Here is an 18,284-nt window from a genome sequence, read left to right as displayed (position 1 = left end):
CTAAGCCCTGCCCACTTTCCTTGGCCTCCCCCGGTCCAATGCGCCTGCGCGCTCCCCGCCTCCTGCGACCCGAATCTGCGGAGCGCGGAGAGCTAGGTCTCGGCTGTCTGCACCTCCTCCGAGCCCGGCGAAGGCTCCCAGAAGCCCCCGGGGCTCGGCCCGCCTCTTGGGGGTGGCTTGTGCTTCTGGGAGCCAGAGTAGGAGCTGGGAGGCTTCTAGTCGGCTCTGTTCCGGACCAGGAGCCACTTGTATGGGACAGAGGGTTGTGATCACCAGGCCGGGAAAGGAACCGTGCTTGGCAGCCTCACCGCCCGATTTCAGAACGCGGCCGCTGCCCCTGTCAGGACTACATTTCCCAGGGGCCATTGCGCCGGGAGGACACGCCCACTTCCGGCGAGGGCTCAAACTCCGTGCGTGAGCGAGTGTGACCGGTTCTGAGGAGGAAGCCGGCTCGGGTGGCGGCAGTGGCTGGGCCCGGGCCCCCGGAGACCCCAAGGGGTTGGCGTTCCGGTCCGCGCATGCGGGGCGGGCGTGAACGTGTGCGCGCGACTTGGCAACTGACAAGCGTGGTGTGTGCATGCGTTTGAGAGGATGTGTGACTGACGGGGAGGAGGCGGGTACGCGTGTGAATGGGGCGGTGTGTGCAAGTGTGAGATGTGACTGGCGGGGCGCAGGAGGGATGTGTGTGACCGCGGCGTGTGTGTGTGCGCGTCCCGGCAGCGCGTGAGAGACGGCGTGCGCCGGAGTGAAGGAAGGATGTTACGCGGCTGAGAGTGGAAACCCTCCTGGCCGAGACCTTGCTCCCCTCCGACCCCGCCCCGGAGCGCCCCCGTGGGCCGAAGCCCCGGAGTCCGGGCGGGTGCCGCCTGTCCCACCTGAGGGGCGGGCCCCGGGACGCGTCCACATGTCCACGGACGGAGCACAGGGGTAAGAGTGACGGACGGCTCGCCTGCGGCCGCAAGGGTGGAAACTGAGGTTTGGGGGTGCTGTCTTCGGGGCCCGTCCTGGAGGAGGATGTCCCCGGCCTCAAAGGCTGATGGACCTGGGAGTCCAGAGGTTTGGAGGGTCCCCTTGGTCAGACTATGGAGCTGCATTTAGGGAGGGCCCTTGACTTGCCCAGAGTCGGCCAGCCAGCCTCTCCGCTTCCAGGTCTTTGTGGGATCTCCGGGGACGCGGGGGAGAGAGCCTTCCCGCCAGAGCGCGGCCCCTGGGCGCCCTGCTGCTCTCCGAGGAGGCCCTCAGTGTCTAACTTTTCCCTGTCCGAGCCCTGTCCGTAATTCAAGAGTGGGATGGGGCCTGGGAGGAAGGCGAGGTTCACAGCTTCACCCGAAGTGCCGAGCAACACCAGCCTTTCCATGGCTTGGTCGCCTTCTGGTAAATGAGCGAAAATACTCCCATTCCTCCCTCACACTTGTCTCTCCCCCTCCCAATCCCAACTCTGATAACAAAGGAGGGAGGGGGGAAGAAGCGCTGCTCGAAGCCGTATCGTTCTTTGCTTGTTCTGCTGCACGCAGTAATAGCAATAACAGCTAATGTCTACTGAGTGCTTACTGTGTGCCAGACACAGTTCCAGGACCTTTTGAGGATGTTAACACCAACCCTCACGACACCGTGAAGTGGGAACTAGCTTACCTTCTTTTTACAGATGAGGACACTGAAGCGTAGAGAGGACAAGTGTCGCAAGTAAGTGGAGGAGCCAGGATTCGGATCCAGGACAGCTGACTCCAGAGTCCTGCGTCCTGGCTCTCGTGTAATCCCCTCGACAACTGCTCGAGGTAGGTGTTCATACCCACTTGTGACTGTCGAAGAAACTGACTCGGACAGGGTTAAATAACTTCAAGAGTTCCGATCCTAAAGCCTCTACTGAACAGGTGTTTTTTCCTTAAACTTTCCGACCCTCGATTCCTCTTAAGTAAAATGGAGATGATAATATTAATACCTTATAGGACTGTTATAAGGATTGAACCAGCTCATATCTGTAAAGCACATGACATAGAAAGTGCTCAATAACTGTTCATTCTTGTCATCACTATAATAATGCTTTGAGAAAGCAGTGGAGTTTAGAGGAAAGAAGCCAGAATTATGTCTGATACTTTCATCCTCTTCCTGATTGAAGAAACTTGTCTCAGGGGGACCAAGGGAATTCTTCAAAACTATAGATTGTCACAAAGCAAAATGAGAACCTGGGTCTCCTGATGGTTTTTGGTCCAGTTATCTGCAAGCCATGTGAACTCTTGGTAGTAACAGAGGTAGTGCCTCTCTCTGGGAAAGATGGCTTTTTCCAGGTCTCATAGAACCTTTGCAAATCCTGAGTAGTTAGTCGCATGGGGTGCCCGTTTCCTGTTATATTCTGCTGTCCGCTTGGGCAGATAACTTGGGTGGTGCAGCAGGGCAGACCTAAGTTGGTGGCTGGTTTCCGTAACTGACAAGCTCTGTAACTCGTGCAGAAGCCTTCACTTCCCAGAGCTTGCACATCTGAAATGATGACAGTATTCCCCTGTTTTCACTGAAGATTGTGACACTTGTCAGTGTTCAGATGTGCAGCACCCGTAGTACATCTCTGTTGTTAATTACTGGGCGGCTTTGAGAGAGAGAGGTTGTGCTTAGCCTGAAAACCCAGAGCAGAGCGGAACCCCACTGTCAACTGTAGGTCTCCCAGGAATGCTGAGGGGAGGGTGTGGTGGGAATGTGGGAGTGAGAACAGAGGGAACTGAAGGGCAGAAAGAGTTTGTAGGTTGTGACTATTAGAGCTACTCAGCCTCTCACTACTCCTTTCTCCTCCCCCAGCTCTGCCCTCTCAGAGTAAAGCTCTTCTCCAAATGAGGAGCCAGGAAGAGGAGGAGGTGACAGGAATTGAACTTCTTAAAGCTATGTCCCTGGTGAGTTAGTATTCCCTCTGTCCTCCCTAAAATACAGTCTTGCTTTCCAGGGTTTGGTGATGTTTGTTTCCTTCTGAAAGCTGTCTGCCTTAGAGTTCCACCCTTGGGCCTGGTTCCCATTTTTTTCCTTTCTGATAAGTGATGGGGCCACAGGGATAGACTCAAACGGCCCAGTGCCCTCTCAGAACTTCCTCTTCTTCCTACTCAGTGTTTATTCTTCATTCAAGAATTGACCCAGTCTGAGCTCTTCCCTGTGCTCAATCTTTTCATAAGTATCTGAAAAAGCGTAAGTGAAGTCCTTAGAGGAAATTTTAGGGCCATGATCTGCCTAGTCCCTAAGTCCCCATCCTGGCTCTCAGCCTATCATCCATTGGAGAAATGAAAAGGCAGCGAACGTTTATTTATACAATGTGATAACTGCTGCAAGTGGAGAGTAGACTTCTGGTCTCTAGTAGAGGAAGGACCATTAATAGCTCAAATGGGGCCTTTGGCTGAATTAGAAAAAGGTGCCCCTCCCTGTGGACTGGTGAAGCTCTGTGACAGACCACACAATCTGGCAAGAGGAAGTCTACTTTATTTTAGCTCCTTCTTGCCTCCTTGGTGAGAGATCCTCATGCAGAATATAGCCTGCACAGTCATACTGTTGGAGGGAGGAAGGGCTGGAAGGACTTCACAGAGGAAGTAATTACTGAGTTGCAACTTGAAGGAGGAGATTGGCGGGCACAGGTGAGATGGGTGGCATTTTGGGCAGAGTACGCAAAGCTTTCCCCTCCCCAGTTGACTGTGGAGCCATGAGTGTCTTAAAATGCCAGGGAATATTCTACACTCTTTTTTCTTTCTAGAGTGAATACCAGAATCTATTTAATCAGCCCCTTGTTGTTCCATAGGTAAATTGTTGTCACTGTTTTGCTATTTAATAGAATTGCAGTGATCATCCTTGTAGTTGAATTTTTGCCCTCAATTGATTATTTTCTTTGACTAAATTCCTAATTTTTCATTCCTTGTGGATTAGTTTCTCAAACTTACTCTACTCGAGAATGTTTTTAATTCTAATACTTTTATGACCAACAATAGACGCTTAAGAGCCATAATTCATGTTCTGATTAAAGTGAATGCTAAACTAGTGTCACCAGCAAATTAATTATTGTAAGAAATGATCAAGTTTTATTTATAAACTTAAAAAACTAATCAAATAAAAAATAACTTGAGGGGCTGGCCCCGCGGCCGAGTGGTTAAGTTCATGCGCTCCGCTGCAGGAGGCCCAGTGTTTTGTTGGTTCGAATCCTGGGCGCGGACATGGCACTGCTCATCAAACCATGCTGAGGCAGCGTCCCACATGCCACAACTAGAAGGACCCACAACAAAGAATATACAGCTATGTACTGGGGGGCTTTGGGGAGAAAAAGGAAAAAACTAAAATCTTAAAAAAAAATAACTTGAATACTTAAATTGTTTTTATTTTGTGTCAAAGACAGTGAGCAACTTATGGCAAAGCAAAACACCTTTTTTATCAGCTATAATGTCACAAAACATGCACTACCAATGGAACTTGCTTCTAAGTACATTCAAACATTTTAAACAAGAGCACAATTATTATTTGTCAGAGGAAAATATTTTAAGAGTGGCAGAGTATAGCGGAAAGGTTAGCAATATGGACTCTGCAACCAGACTGCCTGGGTACTGCCGGGGTCCCGCCCCGGCGGAGTCCAGGTTCCTGAGGGATGGACGGCGTCGGCGCGATGAGGGGAAAATAAAGGGGACGTGAGACTTGGGTTGGTGTTAGCAAGTCCGACTTTACTGTGCTCAAGTGTCATTTATATATTTTTCAGGATTGGTACAGAAACAGTTCTACAAATATTCTCAGAGAGATAAGGAAGTAAAAAATGAGCACAAGAATATTTATTAGCATTCCATTCTGTATAGCATAAGGTTAATGGTAGTCTTCTCCGCAATTAACTAATGTTTGTTGTCTCTAAGCTAAAGGAGATAGGTACCTAGGCATCTGTTGTAATTCATGGTAAAGTTAAATCAAAGAGAGAAGGTCCAGGCCTCCGGACAGGACAGCAGTCCGTCTGGTTACATCCTGGTGGAGCCATCCCTGCCTCCCTCAATCATTTACGCCATTAGTGTAGATGGTTAATGGGAACAAAAGGCGACTCTAGGGTGTCTTATCCCCAGGGCTATCTGCATTCTCAGCGGGCAGTTAAACACCTTTACGTTTTCGCGCCCTTTAGGGGGTGAAAGCATTCCTTTGTCTTTTAGATTGTGGAGCTAACAGTCCCTTAAACACACTGCCGGAGAAAGTATCATTTTGTTAGTAAAGTAAAGGGCTGAAAAGCTAAGCTAAAGTATATATCTTCAAGAATGAAAAACAGAAACAAGTATAGACAACCTTGCTAGAAAGCATGCATATAATTCAGAAAATATCAGGGGTTTCGGCTGGCCATTCTTCACTGAGGGGCATTCTTGCACCCCTCGGCCCTTCTACTCATCAATTATTTATTATTTATTGCTTTTAGGAGAAAACCTCTATAACATTTTAACAGAAAGCAGAAGGTCAAGAATAATATATAGATACTTCTTGATCATCCAATTAACCAACAAACTTAGAAGGACGATGCATATATATTTAGACAAAGAACTGGATGGAGAAGGAAACATTAACCAGACAGAGGCCATAAACCTAATTCGACATCTTATCTGGGCAGGATTCCTTTCTGATTGTCTCAAATAGGACTGTGTGCTCCTCCAATAATTAACTGAAAAATATCTTGAAAGTTACCTGCAGGTGGTCACATTCTCTTACTGTATCTAATTTTCCCAGGAGGTAGTGCCTCCCAAGCAGCCACCCAAAGGAGTGAAAACTGGAGGTTAAGAAAGGAAAAGGAATGAAGGGCAATTAGAAGCAGCACAGGTTTCAGAACTATGTGAGGGGCTGGCCAGTTATTCTTCAGCAAGGGGCGACCCTGCACCCCTCGGCGTTAATCGGCTGGACCCTGTCAAACAGCCGATCAAATGATGTAGCCACGGCTCCCAGCAGGGTACAGATTCTAGCTCCACTATATACTAGATATATCACCTTACTTTCAGTTTCCTCAACAGTAAAATGGGAATAATAGTAGTACCAAATTCATAGGACTGTTGTGAGGATTAATGAGTTAATGTATTTTAGGTATTTAGAAAAGTACTTGACACATAGTGAGCACCATATAAGCATTAGCTGTATATGCTATTATTTGCCTATGTGTGTATGTGGTTCTTTGCGTGCACACACACACACACACACACACATATACACACACATACATATATAAATTAAAGAACTACAATATGATGTATGATGCACAAGAAGCACTGAACATCAGGAGGCTTTTTATTTCCAATGAAATAATAATTTACCCTGAATTTGAGAGGGTCCTGTTTCTGGGTAATATGGACTGAGGACAGTCCATCCTTTCCCACTGAAAGCTGCTGTAAAACCAGAACAGCATGTGCGGAGCAGCAATTTAAGGTCTCTAAACAGTAGCAGGCAGATTAGGGAAGAAGCTCAAAATTTCGAGTACCACTAAACCTGCGGTGTGTTTACCTTATTCCCTTTGCGCCCCCCACCCCAGTATCTCCTAGCATGGATTCAACAAGCCCAAAACCTAGAAGTAGGTATTGTTATGGACAGAAAAAGCTGCAAGAGAACCTTCTAGTTCAGGCTTAAGAAGTGGAAAAGGGATTTAATGCTCAGGGAGGGGGAATTCCCCTTTAAAAAAATGTTATTTGTTTTCTTGTGCCCTGATGATGGCAGTGGGGTTCTGCAGGAGTCTTAAAACTCTGAGGGAGGTGAAATTTTCTCTATGATTGGAGAGTCTGTGTTCCCCAGACCTGGAGTAAACCCTTATTGCTTTTTTTCTGCTTCTTTCCTCTCTGTGCGTCGTCCCAGGGTTGGGTACAGTTATGGAAAGTGCACAGTGGAATGTAATAAATAAGCCTAAATTATCTGGCCAGAGAACCAAAAAGAGGAGCCCCTGGGAAACAGAAAGTACTAGAGAGCTCACAGAGAGAGAGGAGCTTTGGAAATCAACCACATAAAGTTGTTTATGAACTTCTGGACTTACTCTGAGCTGCTTATGTATGTAGCTGACTCTAAAGAGCATATCATTCTCTTTGAGATGTGAACTAAGGGGTAGGCCACTATCCAGGTCTCAGGCTGGCCACTGGGTGGTGTACAAATAGAACAGTTTAACTGCAAAGGCTTTGAAAATGGAACTGACGTTGAAACACAACCCATAGAAGGCTGATTAGAACTTGCAGCCTGAACAAAATATCAACATTCTCCATAGGGTTTAGACAAGATAGAGAGTTTCATAACATAATATCCAAAATGTCCAGATGCAATCTAAAATTACTCAGCTAACAAAAAAATAGGAATATCTCAATTCACAAGGGAAAAGACAACAGATACTAACATTGGTGTGACACAGAGGTTGAAATTGTCTGATAAAGACTTTAAAGCAGCTATTATAAAAATGCTCCAACAAGTAAGTGACCACCCTTGAAACAAGTGGAAAGATAGAAAGTCTCAAGCAAAGAAATAGAAAATATAAACAAGAAGTGAAGAAAAATAAACTCACTAGATGGGCTTAACAGCAGAATGGAGGTGACAGAGGAAAGAGTGAACTTGAAGATAAACAGAAGTTATCTAATCTGAACCCGACAGAGAAAAAAGAGTGAACAGAGCCTCAAGGCCCTGTGGGGCAATACCAAAATATTTAACATTTGTATCATTGAACTCCCAAAAAAGAGAGGAGAAAGTAGAATATAGAAAACCATTTGAAGAAATAACGGCGGAAAAATTCCCAACGTTAGCGGAAGACAAACCTATGGATCCATGAAGCTGAGCAAACGCCAAGGTGATAAAGAAATCCCTGCCTGGAAACTTTATAATCAGACTGCTGAAAACTAAAGACAAGGAAAAAAGATCTCAAAAGAAGCCAGAGAAAAATGATGTATAACACATAGGGCAACAGTGGTTTGAATAACTGGATTTCTCATCAGAAACCATGTAAGCCAGTCTAGTAGAACTTTTTTAAAGTGCTCAAAGAAAAGAACTGTCAACCCAGAATTCTATGTCCAGTAAAAATAGCCTTCAAGGATGAAGGTGATCTCGTAACAAGAGACAAAAATTCTGTAACTATGTATGGTGATGGATGTTAACTAAAATTATTGTGGCAGTCATTTCACAATATATACAAATACTGAATCATTATGTTGTACACCTGAAACTAATATAATGTATGTCAATTTATACCTCAATTAAAAAAAATGTGGCTAAACCAATGTTAGACCAAAAAAAAAGAAAAAGAATGAAAGAGAAATACAGTTTGTCATATGAAGAAAAACTAAGAAAATTTATTGCCAAATCTCTAAAAGAATTACTACAGGAAGTTCTTCAGATAGAAATTATACCAGAAGAGAACTTGGAACATCAGGAATGAAGGAAGTGCAACAGAAATGGTAAATATATGTATGTAAATACAATCGACTGTTCTCTTGAGTTCTTTTAAATATCTTCAACAGGTGAAAATGACACTAATAGCTTAGGTTTACTAAACAGAACAGTTTGAACATAGGTGATCTGGCTTCAGAGACCCTGTTCTTAACTAGTAATAGATAAAATAAATTATAGGGAAAACTTTTATTGAAGTATTAAACCAAATGTTTCACTTGTTCTTGACCTTCTCTTCCTCCTTTCCCATCCCTCCTTCATCATTATCATGGGTAACAATTCTTGAGCAATTAACTTGTGCCAGGTACTGTATGCCTGTTACTTCATTTAATTCTCACAATTCTGCGATGAGGTAGGTACCAAAATTATTCCCAATTTTAAGATGGGGAAACTGAGGCATATGGGAGTTAATTAACTTGGCCATGATCACCCAGGTAGTCAGTGCAAGAGTCTGAATTCTTTGGACTAATCTGAGCTCTCTCTCTCTGGTTTGATTCAAGACTGGTATTTATTTAAAACTACTTAGATCTTGATATAAGTGAACTCACAAAATGAGAAATGGAAAATATGCCAGCAACCACAGAATGGATGACTGGCATCACCTTGCTGGTTGATTAGGAAATGCAGCTCATGTAATAAAACAGGTTGCTGACATGTGCTTACCTCACATGCTCCCTTGTGATACTTCTCCATAGATTTTTAAAAACCAACTTTCCACGTGTGTTCTCTCCTAATCCAAATATATTTTTATTTGAAAAGCATATCACTAGGCATTTCTTTTCTTTCATTTTTTTAGGCATACTTCTTAACATCTCAAGAACACTAAGATTTCTCAGAATACAATGTGGAAATTGAAATCATGTTCATCAGGTCAGCATCCTTCCTTGAAAGTTTCTCTTGCAGTCCTCGAGCTCCTTGATTTCTCTATGTAGAGTAGTGCTCCAGCTCCTAACCTAGATAACAGTTTGGTACTTGGAGATACCTTGCTTTGAATACAGTCAACATTTTTTCATATGAGAATGTCTTCTCACCACCATAAAGCTGGAAATGCTCCAAGAGCAGAGAGTATCTCTCATATCTTCTTTTTCTTAATATGTGCAATATAACTGGGCAGAAAAGTTGTCCAGTAACTACCTGACCTGGATCGTTTAGACTCCCAGTGCAATTACTTATACACAATATTTTTATCCAAAAGTGTGCAGCATAACCCTTTACCTTAGAGCCAGCTAAGTGGGGGCATGAATACTTACTGAGAAAGATTATATTTGTGTCATTTTAGGATTCAGTGACTTTCACAGATGTGGCCATAGACTTCTCCCAAGATGAGTGGGAATGGCTGAATCTTGCTCAAAGGACTTTGTACAAGAAGGTGATGTTGGAGAACTACAGGAACCTGGTTTCCTTGGGTAAGAGTATCTTCCCCCTTCCATCTCCCCATAACTCATTAGTGCTTCATGCCCTTATCAGCATTTTCCTGTAATGCCCCTCTTCTCTCAGTACCATTTGGACTGGGTCATAGCTCTGGAATATCCACAGATTAACCAACTTTATTATTTTTTCTTCTATGCAGGTCTTTGTATTTCTAAACCAGATGTGATCTCCTTATTGGAACAAGGTAAAGAGCCCTGGATGATGAAAGGAGAGATGACAAGAGGCCTATGCCCAGGTAAGTGAAGGATAAGTAGAGCTAGGAAACTATTCTCAAGATGTTTCTTCTCTTTGGTACTTGTTGGAAAACACCTCTCAAAACCCCTCCCAAATTAAAACTTTTTGTTCCTCGCACCATTTTTTTAATGGATCTTCTCTTCCCCACTGGTGTGACATACCACCTTTACCTTTATGAATTTCCTGCAAATACCACAGTCTGTTTCTGAACTCTGTCATGTTCCATTGGTGTTTACCTAGTTCTGCTCAGCTACCCATATTGTTATAATAATCCCTGACTTTCAACATTTCTGAATTCTTTAGGCAAATTTGTGTTTAGTTTTTTGAACTGGTTTAAATATTTTCCATTCTTTAAAAAGTGAGTTTATTGGGTTAACAAGTGTTATAGCTATATTCTTCTCTCTGCTTTTAATTATTTTTCTCTTTGGTTTTTTTTTTTGTTGTTATTTATTTTTGTTTTGTTGTTTATGTCTGTTTTTTCTTTATTTCCCCTTCACACCATCCTACCTCTTGAATTGGGAAGGTTTTTAGTCTGACAACTTGTTCCCTTATGTGTTTATAATAATTTTTAATCTGTATTTTAAAATTCATCCACTTGAAATTGAAGACATCATCTTTTGCTATCCATATGAAAGGTGAAGAAATGAGCTCATTAATGTTACCTCCTTCCTCTTTGTCCATAATCTCCCCACTTTTGTTGTACTCGTTGGGATTTTTGGCCCAGTGTACTTTCTTCAAGTTTATTTATTTGTTCCCTGCCTTACTTGAGAGCCATTTTTCTGGTTTAAAAAGCTAGATAAGAGATTATATATATATATTGCAGGGAAATGAGCCACAAGTGAGATGGTTGCAGTTTATTCTGTAGCCTATAGTGTGGCCTAATTTCTTGTTTTCACTTCTCATAGTTTCAAGAAGAGGATTATTGGTAGGTCACTTGTAGCCCTAATTATGTACATTAATAAATAAGAAATAGTGAAAAATAAATGAATTAAGCATTCAATTCAAGATACTAGAAAAAGAACAAAATGAATCTAAGGAAAGTTAAAGTAAGTTACGTTTAGTAATTTATACTTTTAGAGATAAAAGTAGGAATAAATAAATTAGAAAACAATAGATCTAATGAAAATAAATCAAATAGGTACTTCTTTAGAAAACCAATAAAATATTTAAACTGTCAGAACAGATGAGAGAAAACAAATTAGAAATAATGATAAATAACCATAAATCTATTTTTCTCAACTCTCTGTAAATAATTTGAAAGCATAGATGAAATGGATGATATTTTAGGACAATATAAATGACCACAAGTGACCCCAGAAGAGAGAGAAAATTTAAACAGACCAGTTAGCATAGAAGAAATATAGAATGTCTTAGAACTGCCTCCCCAAGAAAAGAAGCAACAACCCCAAATAGTTTCACAAATCAATTCTATAAAACCTTTAAGGAAAAGCATCACCAACATTGTTTAAAGTGTTTCATGACAGAGAATAAAAAGGAGAACTTTAAAAAAAAGTGTTTATGAAGACAGCATAACATTTGATACCAAAATAGCACAAAAAAAGAAATTAACAGACAAATCTGAATTATGAAGTGGTCCAAAGTCTTAAATAACAGGTCATATTGAAATAATATACCATAGCCAAGGAGAGTTTATTCCAGAAATGCAAGGATGGTTGCATTGCCTAGCTTTATCTAAGAGTTTTCAGAAACATGCCCTTCTTGTGAGCTTCAATAAGTTTTTGAGTCACATGGTTTTAGTTTGGAAGTTTCTATTCTTCTAGCATTAAAGGAGACATTTGCTCTCTTAATATCTTTCAGACTTGGAATATGTGTGGATGACCAGGGAATTATCTGCAAACCAGGACATTTTTAAAGAAAAATTATCCCAGGCAATGATAATGGAAAGGCTTACAAACTATGACCTTGAATCTTCCACATTAGAGGAAAACTGGGGAAACTGTGAAGACCTGTTTGAGAGGGAGCCCGTAAGTCAGAAGACACATTTTAGGCAAGAGAGAATCACCAATATAGATACCCTTACTGAGAAAAGAGACCATTCTAACAAATCTGGGAGAATTTTTCATCTGAATACATTATCTTATATAAAACAGGTATTTCCCATGGAAGAGAGAATATATAGTTTTGACACAGGTAAGAAAATCTTAAAAACACATTCATTTCTTAAGAAACACAAGCAAGTCTATGGAGAAAAGAAACTTTTGAAATGTAATGACTGTGAGAAAACTTTCAGCAAAATCTCAACCCTTACTCTTCATCAAAGAATTCATACAGGAGAGAAGCCCTATGAATGTATTGACTGTGGGAAAGCCTTTAGCCAGAGTGCCCACCTTGCCCAACATCAGAGAATACACACAGGAGAAAAACCCTTTGAATGTACTGAATGTGGGAAAGCCTTCAGCCAGAATGCTCATCTTATTCAACATCAGAGAGTTCATACTGGAGAAAAACCGTATCAATGTAAGCAGTGCAATAAAGCCTTCAGCCAGCTTGCACATCTTGCTCAACATCAGAGGGTTCACACTGGAGAGAAACCCTATGAATGTATTGAATGTGGAAAGGCTTTTAGTGATTGTTCATCCCTTGCTCATCATCGAAGGATTCACACTGGCAAAAGACCTTATGAATGTATTGACTGTGGGAAAGCTTTTAGGCAGAATGCATCTCTTATACGTCATCGGAGATATTACCACACTGGAGAGAAACCCTTTGATTGCATTGACTGTGGGAAGGCTTTCACTGATCACATAGGACTTATTCAGCATAAGAGAATTCATACTGGAGAGAGACCTTACAAATGTAATGTGTGTGGGAAGGCTTTTAGCCATGGGTCATCCCTGACTGTGCATCAGAGAATTCATACAGGAGAGAAACCTTATGAATGTACTGTCTGTGAGAAAGCCTTCAGCCATCGTGGCTCACTTACTCTTCATCAAAGAGTTCATACTGGAGAGAAACCCTACGAATGTAAGGAATGTGGAAAAGCTTTTCGGCAGAGCACACACCTTGCTCATCATCAGAGAGTTCATACTGGAGAGAAACCTTATGAATGTAAGGAATGTAGCAAAACCTTCAGCCAGAATGCACACCTTGCACAACATCAGAAAATACACACTGGAGAGAAACCTTATGAATGTAAGGACTGTGGTAAGGCCTTCAGTCAAATTGCACACCTTGTTCAACACCAGAGAGTTCATACTGGCGAGAAGCCTTATGAATGTATTGAATGTGGGAAGGCCTTTAGTGATGGCTCCTATCTTGTTCAACATCAGAGACTTCACACTGGCAAAAGGCCATATGAATGTCTTGAATGTGGAAGGGCATTCAGACAGAGGGCATCCCTGATTTGTCACCAAAGGTGTCATACAGGTGAGAAACCTTATGAATGTAACGTTTGTAGGAAAGCCTTTAGCCATCGTAAATCCCTCACGCTACATCAAAGAATTCATACAGGAGAGAAACCTTATGAGTGTAAGGAATGTAGCAAAGCCTTCAGCCAGATTGCCCATCTTACGCTACATAAGAGAATTCATACTGGAGAAAGGCCCTATGAATGTAAAGAATGTGGAAAAGCCTTCAGGCAGAGTGTACATCTTGCTCATCATCGGCGAATTCATATTGGAGAGTCATCCTCAATTATTCCTTCCTCCTCACCCCCATACCACCAAATCCTCTAAATTCATTATTTTAAATACTTCTAGATACACCTACTTTTTTTCCAGTCCGTATCCTGTCTTGATAGTCCAAGACACAACCATCTCATTTGGATTTCTGCAATAGCGTTGTAACCACTTTCCCTCTTGTTCCTCTCAAGCGCATTTTTAACACAGTAGCCAGCTTAATCTTTTAAAAATAAAAATATATATTCATGTTACTTTTCCATTTAAAATGCTTGTTTTGAAGAATATGTTAGGTAATCCATTTAAAGAATTTAGCACACAATCCTTTTCAGATAATTAGTGCCATTAAGGTAATGGTTTGCTTACAATCATATTCAGCTATGAGTAAAAAGAAGTAGTAGGTCTCGATTAACAAACCTGCAGATTTTAGAGCAGGCAGAGGACTCTTTATTCTCCCAGTAGGTAGGAAAGATGAACACATTCAGAACTGAAAGTTTCTATGATGTACAAGGTAATATGGTGGCTTACCACTGTCTGTATGAATAGGACACATAGCATTGTTGAGGACTTCTCACTCCACCTGGCACCTAAAAGTGAGAATAGGCCAATTAGAACAAAAGCATTTGATAGAATGTAGGACTAGCCCAGGGGATAGTATTAAAAATTAGAATAAACCAGCTAGAAAACTTTAATAGATTAATAGCCATGAACTAAACTGAAAAAGGTAGTTGAACACTTTCACCTGTAGAAAAGCCCCAGAGATAATTCCTGTGAGATTTAAATTGTTCTAGAGCATAAAATACTGTAAAGCTTCCTATCTTGTTCTGTGAGACTGATACCAAAACAAAAACATACACTGCAATTGGCTTATGAATGTAGATGTTAAAGCTTAAACTTACTTTTTAAATATTTAAAAATAGAGTAAATGGAAAGCTAGACATGTCTCTATATAGAAAGACTCAGTCTGACAAAGATATTTCTCCCCAAATTAAATATGTAAATTTATTGATATTACAGTAAAGATCTTGATGTATTTTTAAGTTGAAAAGCTGATTTCTGACCACCTGTAGAATTGTCATATAGCAAGGAATGTAGTACTGCATTGGGAATGTAGCACTCATTCAGTTAACATCAATTGAGCATTTACTAATGTGTCAGGCACTACTTTAGGTGCTGGGGAGACAGCAGGATGCAAAATGTACAAAAAATTTTGCCCTCAGCTCTGGTGGGAAAAGAAAAAAAATTGAAATGCATACTATGTAGTAAGAATGTGATGTGTATCATGACAGGAAATGGTCTAAAGAGGGAGCTAGGGAGTGCTGGTCGAGGGTGCCTTCCTACCCCCAGAACTTATGGGCATTAGAGGCAGAGGGTGAGGGAAGAGCGAGAGGTAATGTCAGACACAAAGAGCATAATGAGAATACAGTCATGCATTGCCTAACAATGGAGATATCTGACAAATGCATCGTTACACGATTTTGTGTGAACCTCAGAGTGTACTTACACAAACCTAGATAGTATAGCCTACTACACACCTCGGCTGGGTGGTACTAATCTTATGGGACCACCATCGCATATGCAGTCTGTTGTTGACTGAAACGTCACTATGCGAAGTGTGACTGTAGTCTTAATAGTTCCAAGGCAGATAATTAATCTGCTCTGAGTGTTGGAGGAAGAGAATTGATGGTTTAACAAGGATCATGAGAGCTCCATTCACTCTTTATCAATAGTGATTTAAGGCTGTTGTTTTGTTTTGTTTTTTTGGAACCTTATTGTGATATAATTCACATACCATACAAGTCACCTATTTAAAGTATACAATTCAATGACTTTTAGTATGTTCAAAGTTGTGAAACCATCACCACAGTTAATTTTACAAGCTTTTCATCATCCCAAAAGAAATCCCCTGCCCTTTAGTAGTTACCCCCACCTCTGCAAGAGGACTCCTACCTGGAGCGCCCAGAGCTCCTGGGTTCCCTCTTGACTGCTGCCTATGGCAGTATAGAAGGCCACATGAGGGCAGCTCTTACCAAGAGGACATGACTGCTAGAAAATGGAGCTTTGGGGTCCCTCTTTACTTTAGGATAGAGGCTAGGGGATGGGCGGGCTTATCCAGAGCACATGGAGCTTTTAGACTCTCCTTATATCTGATAAGAATTTTTCATTGCAGGGGGGAGATGATCAAATGCTGTTGGGACACTTAGCTCTCTGGACAGACATAGATATATACTTTACACACTAATGAAGCTCTGAAAGATTAAAGATCTAAATGTAAGATACTAAAGTACAAGAAAAACAGTATAACCTTGGTTTGAGGCAGACCTTCTTAAGCATTACACATAACCCAGGAGCTGACATTAAACTAAATAGCATGTTTGGAAAACATCAGAGTCAAAATTAATAGACAAATGAGAGACTGAAGGTAAATGTTTGCAACAAATATAACAAAGGATAATAACTCCTGACATTCAAAGCACTATTACAAATCAGTAACACCTGCAACTCTGCAGAAAAACGGACAAAGCTAACATCTGGTTAAAAGAAGATGAAATAAAAACAGCTAATGAAAATTACCCAATATCACTAGTAGTCAAGGAAATGAAAAATGAAATGATATATCTACTTTTTTTCCCCCCATAGATTGATTTTAAATCATAGAAGAGTGATAATATCCAATTTTGGTGACTGTATGAAAAACAAGACAGTTCCATTGTCAGTTATATAAATTGCTGTATGTATATATCATTTGAATCAATACTCTTCAGAAACCAAAGTGTACAAAGGTAGGTAAATGTATAATGGCAAAAAACTTTTTTCTCAAGCGTCAACTATTAGAAACTATTAGGGTAATGGGTAAATGGGTAAGTTAGTCATGCTTTATTCATTCAATAGAATTCTATGCAGCTGTTGAAAAAGGAAATATAAATGTGTATATAGTCATAGAAAGATAGCTGTGCTATACGATATGAAAAAAATTTTTCAGACCTGTTTTCTAGTATAAACTCATAATTGTAATATCAAAAATAAAACCGAAAATATATATTTTTCTGTTTTTCTCTGCCAAGTTTTCCTTGCCTCCTCCTTTTGACTGCACCACCTCTTCTTTTCCTTTGAGTAACTGGCCATCCTGCCATATGGTTCTGATGGACCTGGCCAATCCCGTTCCCTCTGGAGTTTCAAAGAAGCAGTTGGATCTGTGTCATCCAATGGCAGCTCCCTAAACTGATGATGCCAATGTTCCCGTGGCTGTGATCTTTGGAGCCACCCTAGTTTTTGTGCTTTCTAAGGCTGTAATTCCTCAGAATACCCGTTATCCTTCCAATATTTCATTTTTGGCTTACATTGCTCATTTGCTTACAATTAAAGAAACAACCAATTCAGAATTTGGAATGAAGACTCGATAATAAGCAGTAGAATCTTTGGAAATTTTGAGGTGTTAGGGGTTGGCTTTTGGGAGAGATGGGGCAGGTAAAACTCACGTTTCTTTTCTAGCCTAGGAAAGTAACAACTTGTGGTGTACACTGGGCAAAAAGCCAAGTGAATTATTATTAGTTGTAGCCACCTGAGATGAACAGCGGTGATTCTAGGGTCCTGGATAATGACAGTTTAAAGAGGAAGAGAGATGCTAAGCCCAAAGCCTGTATATGATGCTAGTAGATAACTGCTTTGTGTAATTTAAAACTCAGATATTGAATTTCCAAATTTCAACTAAGGGTGTTTGTATGACATTGTTGAAAGATGTCTTAGACTGTTTGAAGTCGTAGGGTTAAGGTTGCTCAAAACCAAATTGAGAGACTCCTTTTGTGGGTTGCTAAAGTGAGATGCTGGTTAAATTCCATATTTTATTGTGATTATCTCCCCCTCCCCCAAATTCATATGTTGAAGCCCTAAACCCCATGTGACTGTATTTGGAGGTAGGGCCTTTAAGGAGGAAATTAAGGTTAAATGGGGTGCTAAGGGTGGGGCCCTAATCTGATAGGACTGGTGTCCTTATAAGAAGAGGAAGAGACACCAGAGCTACTAGAGAGAAGTTGTGACAACTGAGAAACGTTTCTGGCAATTTACCTCAGAAGGACTGACCTTGACCTTTGCAGGAAGTTGGTCTAGAGGTGACACTGGAGCCATGTGATAAGTTGAGGCAATCAACATTTCTAGATCACAGCGGGAAAAACTCCCACCGCCTGCTCCAGATGTGGCCTTCACATGAAGTGTCTGTGCTCCTTAGATCCAAGGAGCCTGGAACTCAGATTGCATGTACCTCATAGAACGTTCTGGACATTCCTCATATGAGCAATAAATGGTCATCTGGAGGCTGCTGTTTCTTCAACTAAACATGAATACATTCCCAAAAGGAGACAGTCTGACTTACAAATGATTCAGAGTAACTCAAATTGGGACTAGCATCATTGAGGATTTCTTTCTACCCAATAGTCCGGAGATTTTAGTTAATATCATTATTGGCATTTTAAAATATAGTGTTTTCACAGGAAATAAGAGGCTTTAATAAAATTCTGAGTTATTTTAAAGGAAAGGTGAGAGAAAATGTGCCTCAACAGGTTAGATAGACATAAGTGGCTTAAAATGAATGTTAATGTTGAAAAATCA

General features: G+C 41.1%; 1 protein-coding gene across 1 annotated transcript in view; it reads left to right on the top strand.

Annotated features, from left to right (window-relative positions):
* The first annotated feature begins 327 nt into the window (after nt 1-327).
* Nucleotides 328-18,284, top strand: part of ZNF470 (zinc finger protein 470) — a 43,582-nt gene continuing 25,625 nt past the window's right edge. Inside the window, exons 1-7 of the mRNA XM_046681637.1 lie at nt 328-927; nt 1,646-1,775; nt 2,788-2,879; nt 9,656-9,782; nt 9,947-10,042; nt 11,860-13,684; nt 17,774-17,776. Coding sequence (XP_046537593.1) covers nt 2,820-2,879; nt 9,656-9,782; nt 9,947-10,042; nt 11,860-13,684; nt 17,774-17,776 — 2,111 coding nt within the window. The 5' untranslated portion in view covers nt 328-927; nt 1,646-1,775; nt 2,788-2,819. The remainder of the gene's footprint in view (nt 928-1,645; nt 1,776-2,787; nt 2,880-9,655; nt 9,783-9,946; nt 10,043-11,859; nt 13,685-17,773; nt 17,777-18,284) is intronic.

The sequence above is a fragment of the Equus quagga genome, chromosome 13 (genome assembly GCF_021613505.1).
Source record: "Equus quagga isolate Etosha38 chromosome 13, UCLA_HA_Equagga_1.0, whole genome shotgun sequence".
Taxonomy (NCBI): domain Eukaryota; kingdom Metazoa; phylum Chordata; class Mammalia; order Perissodactyla; family Equidae; genus Equus; species Equus quagga.
Note: the sequence above shows the minus strand (reverse complement) of the source record. Positions and strands in the feature narration are given on the sequence as shown.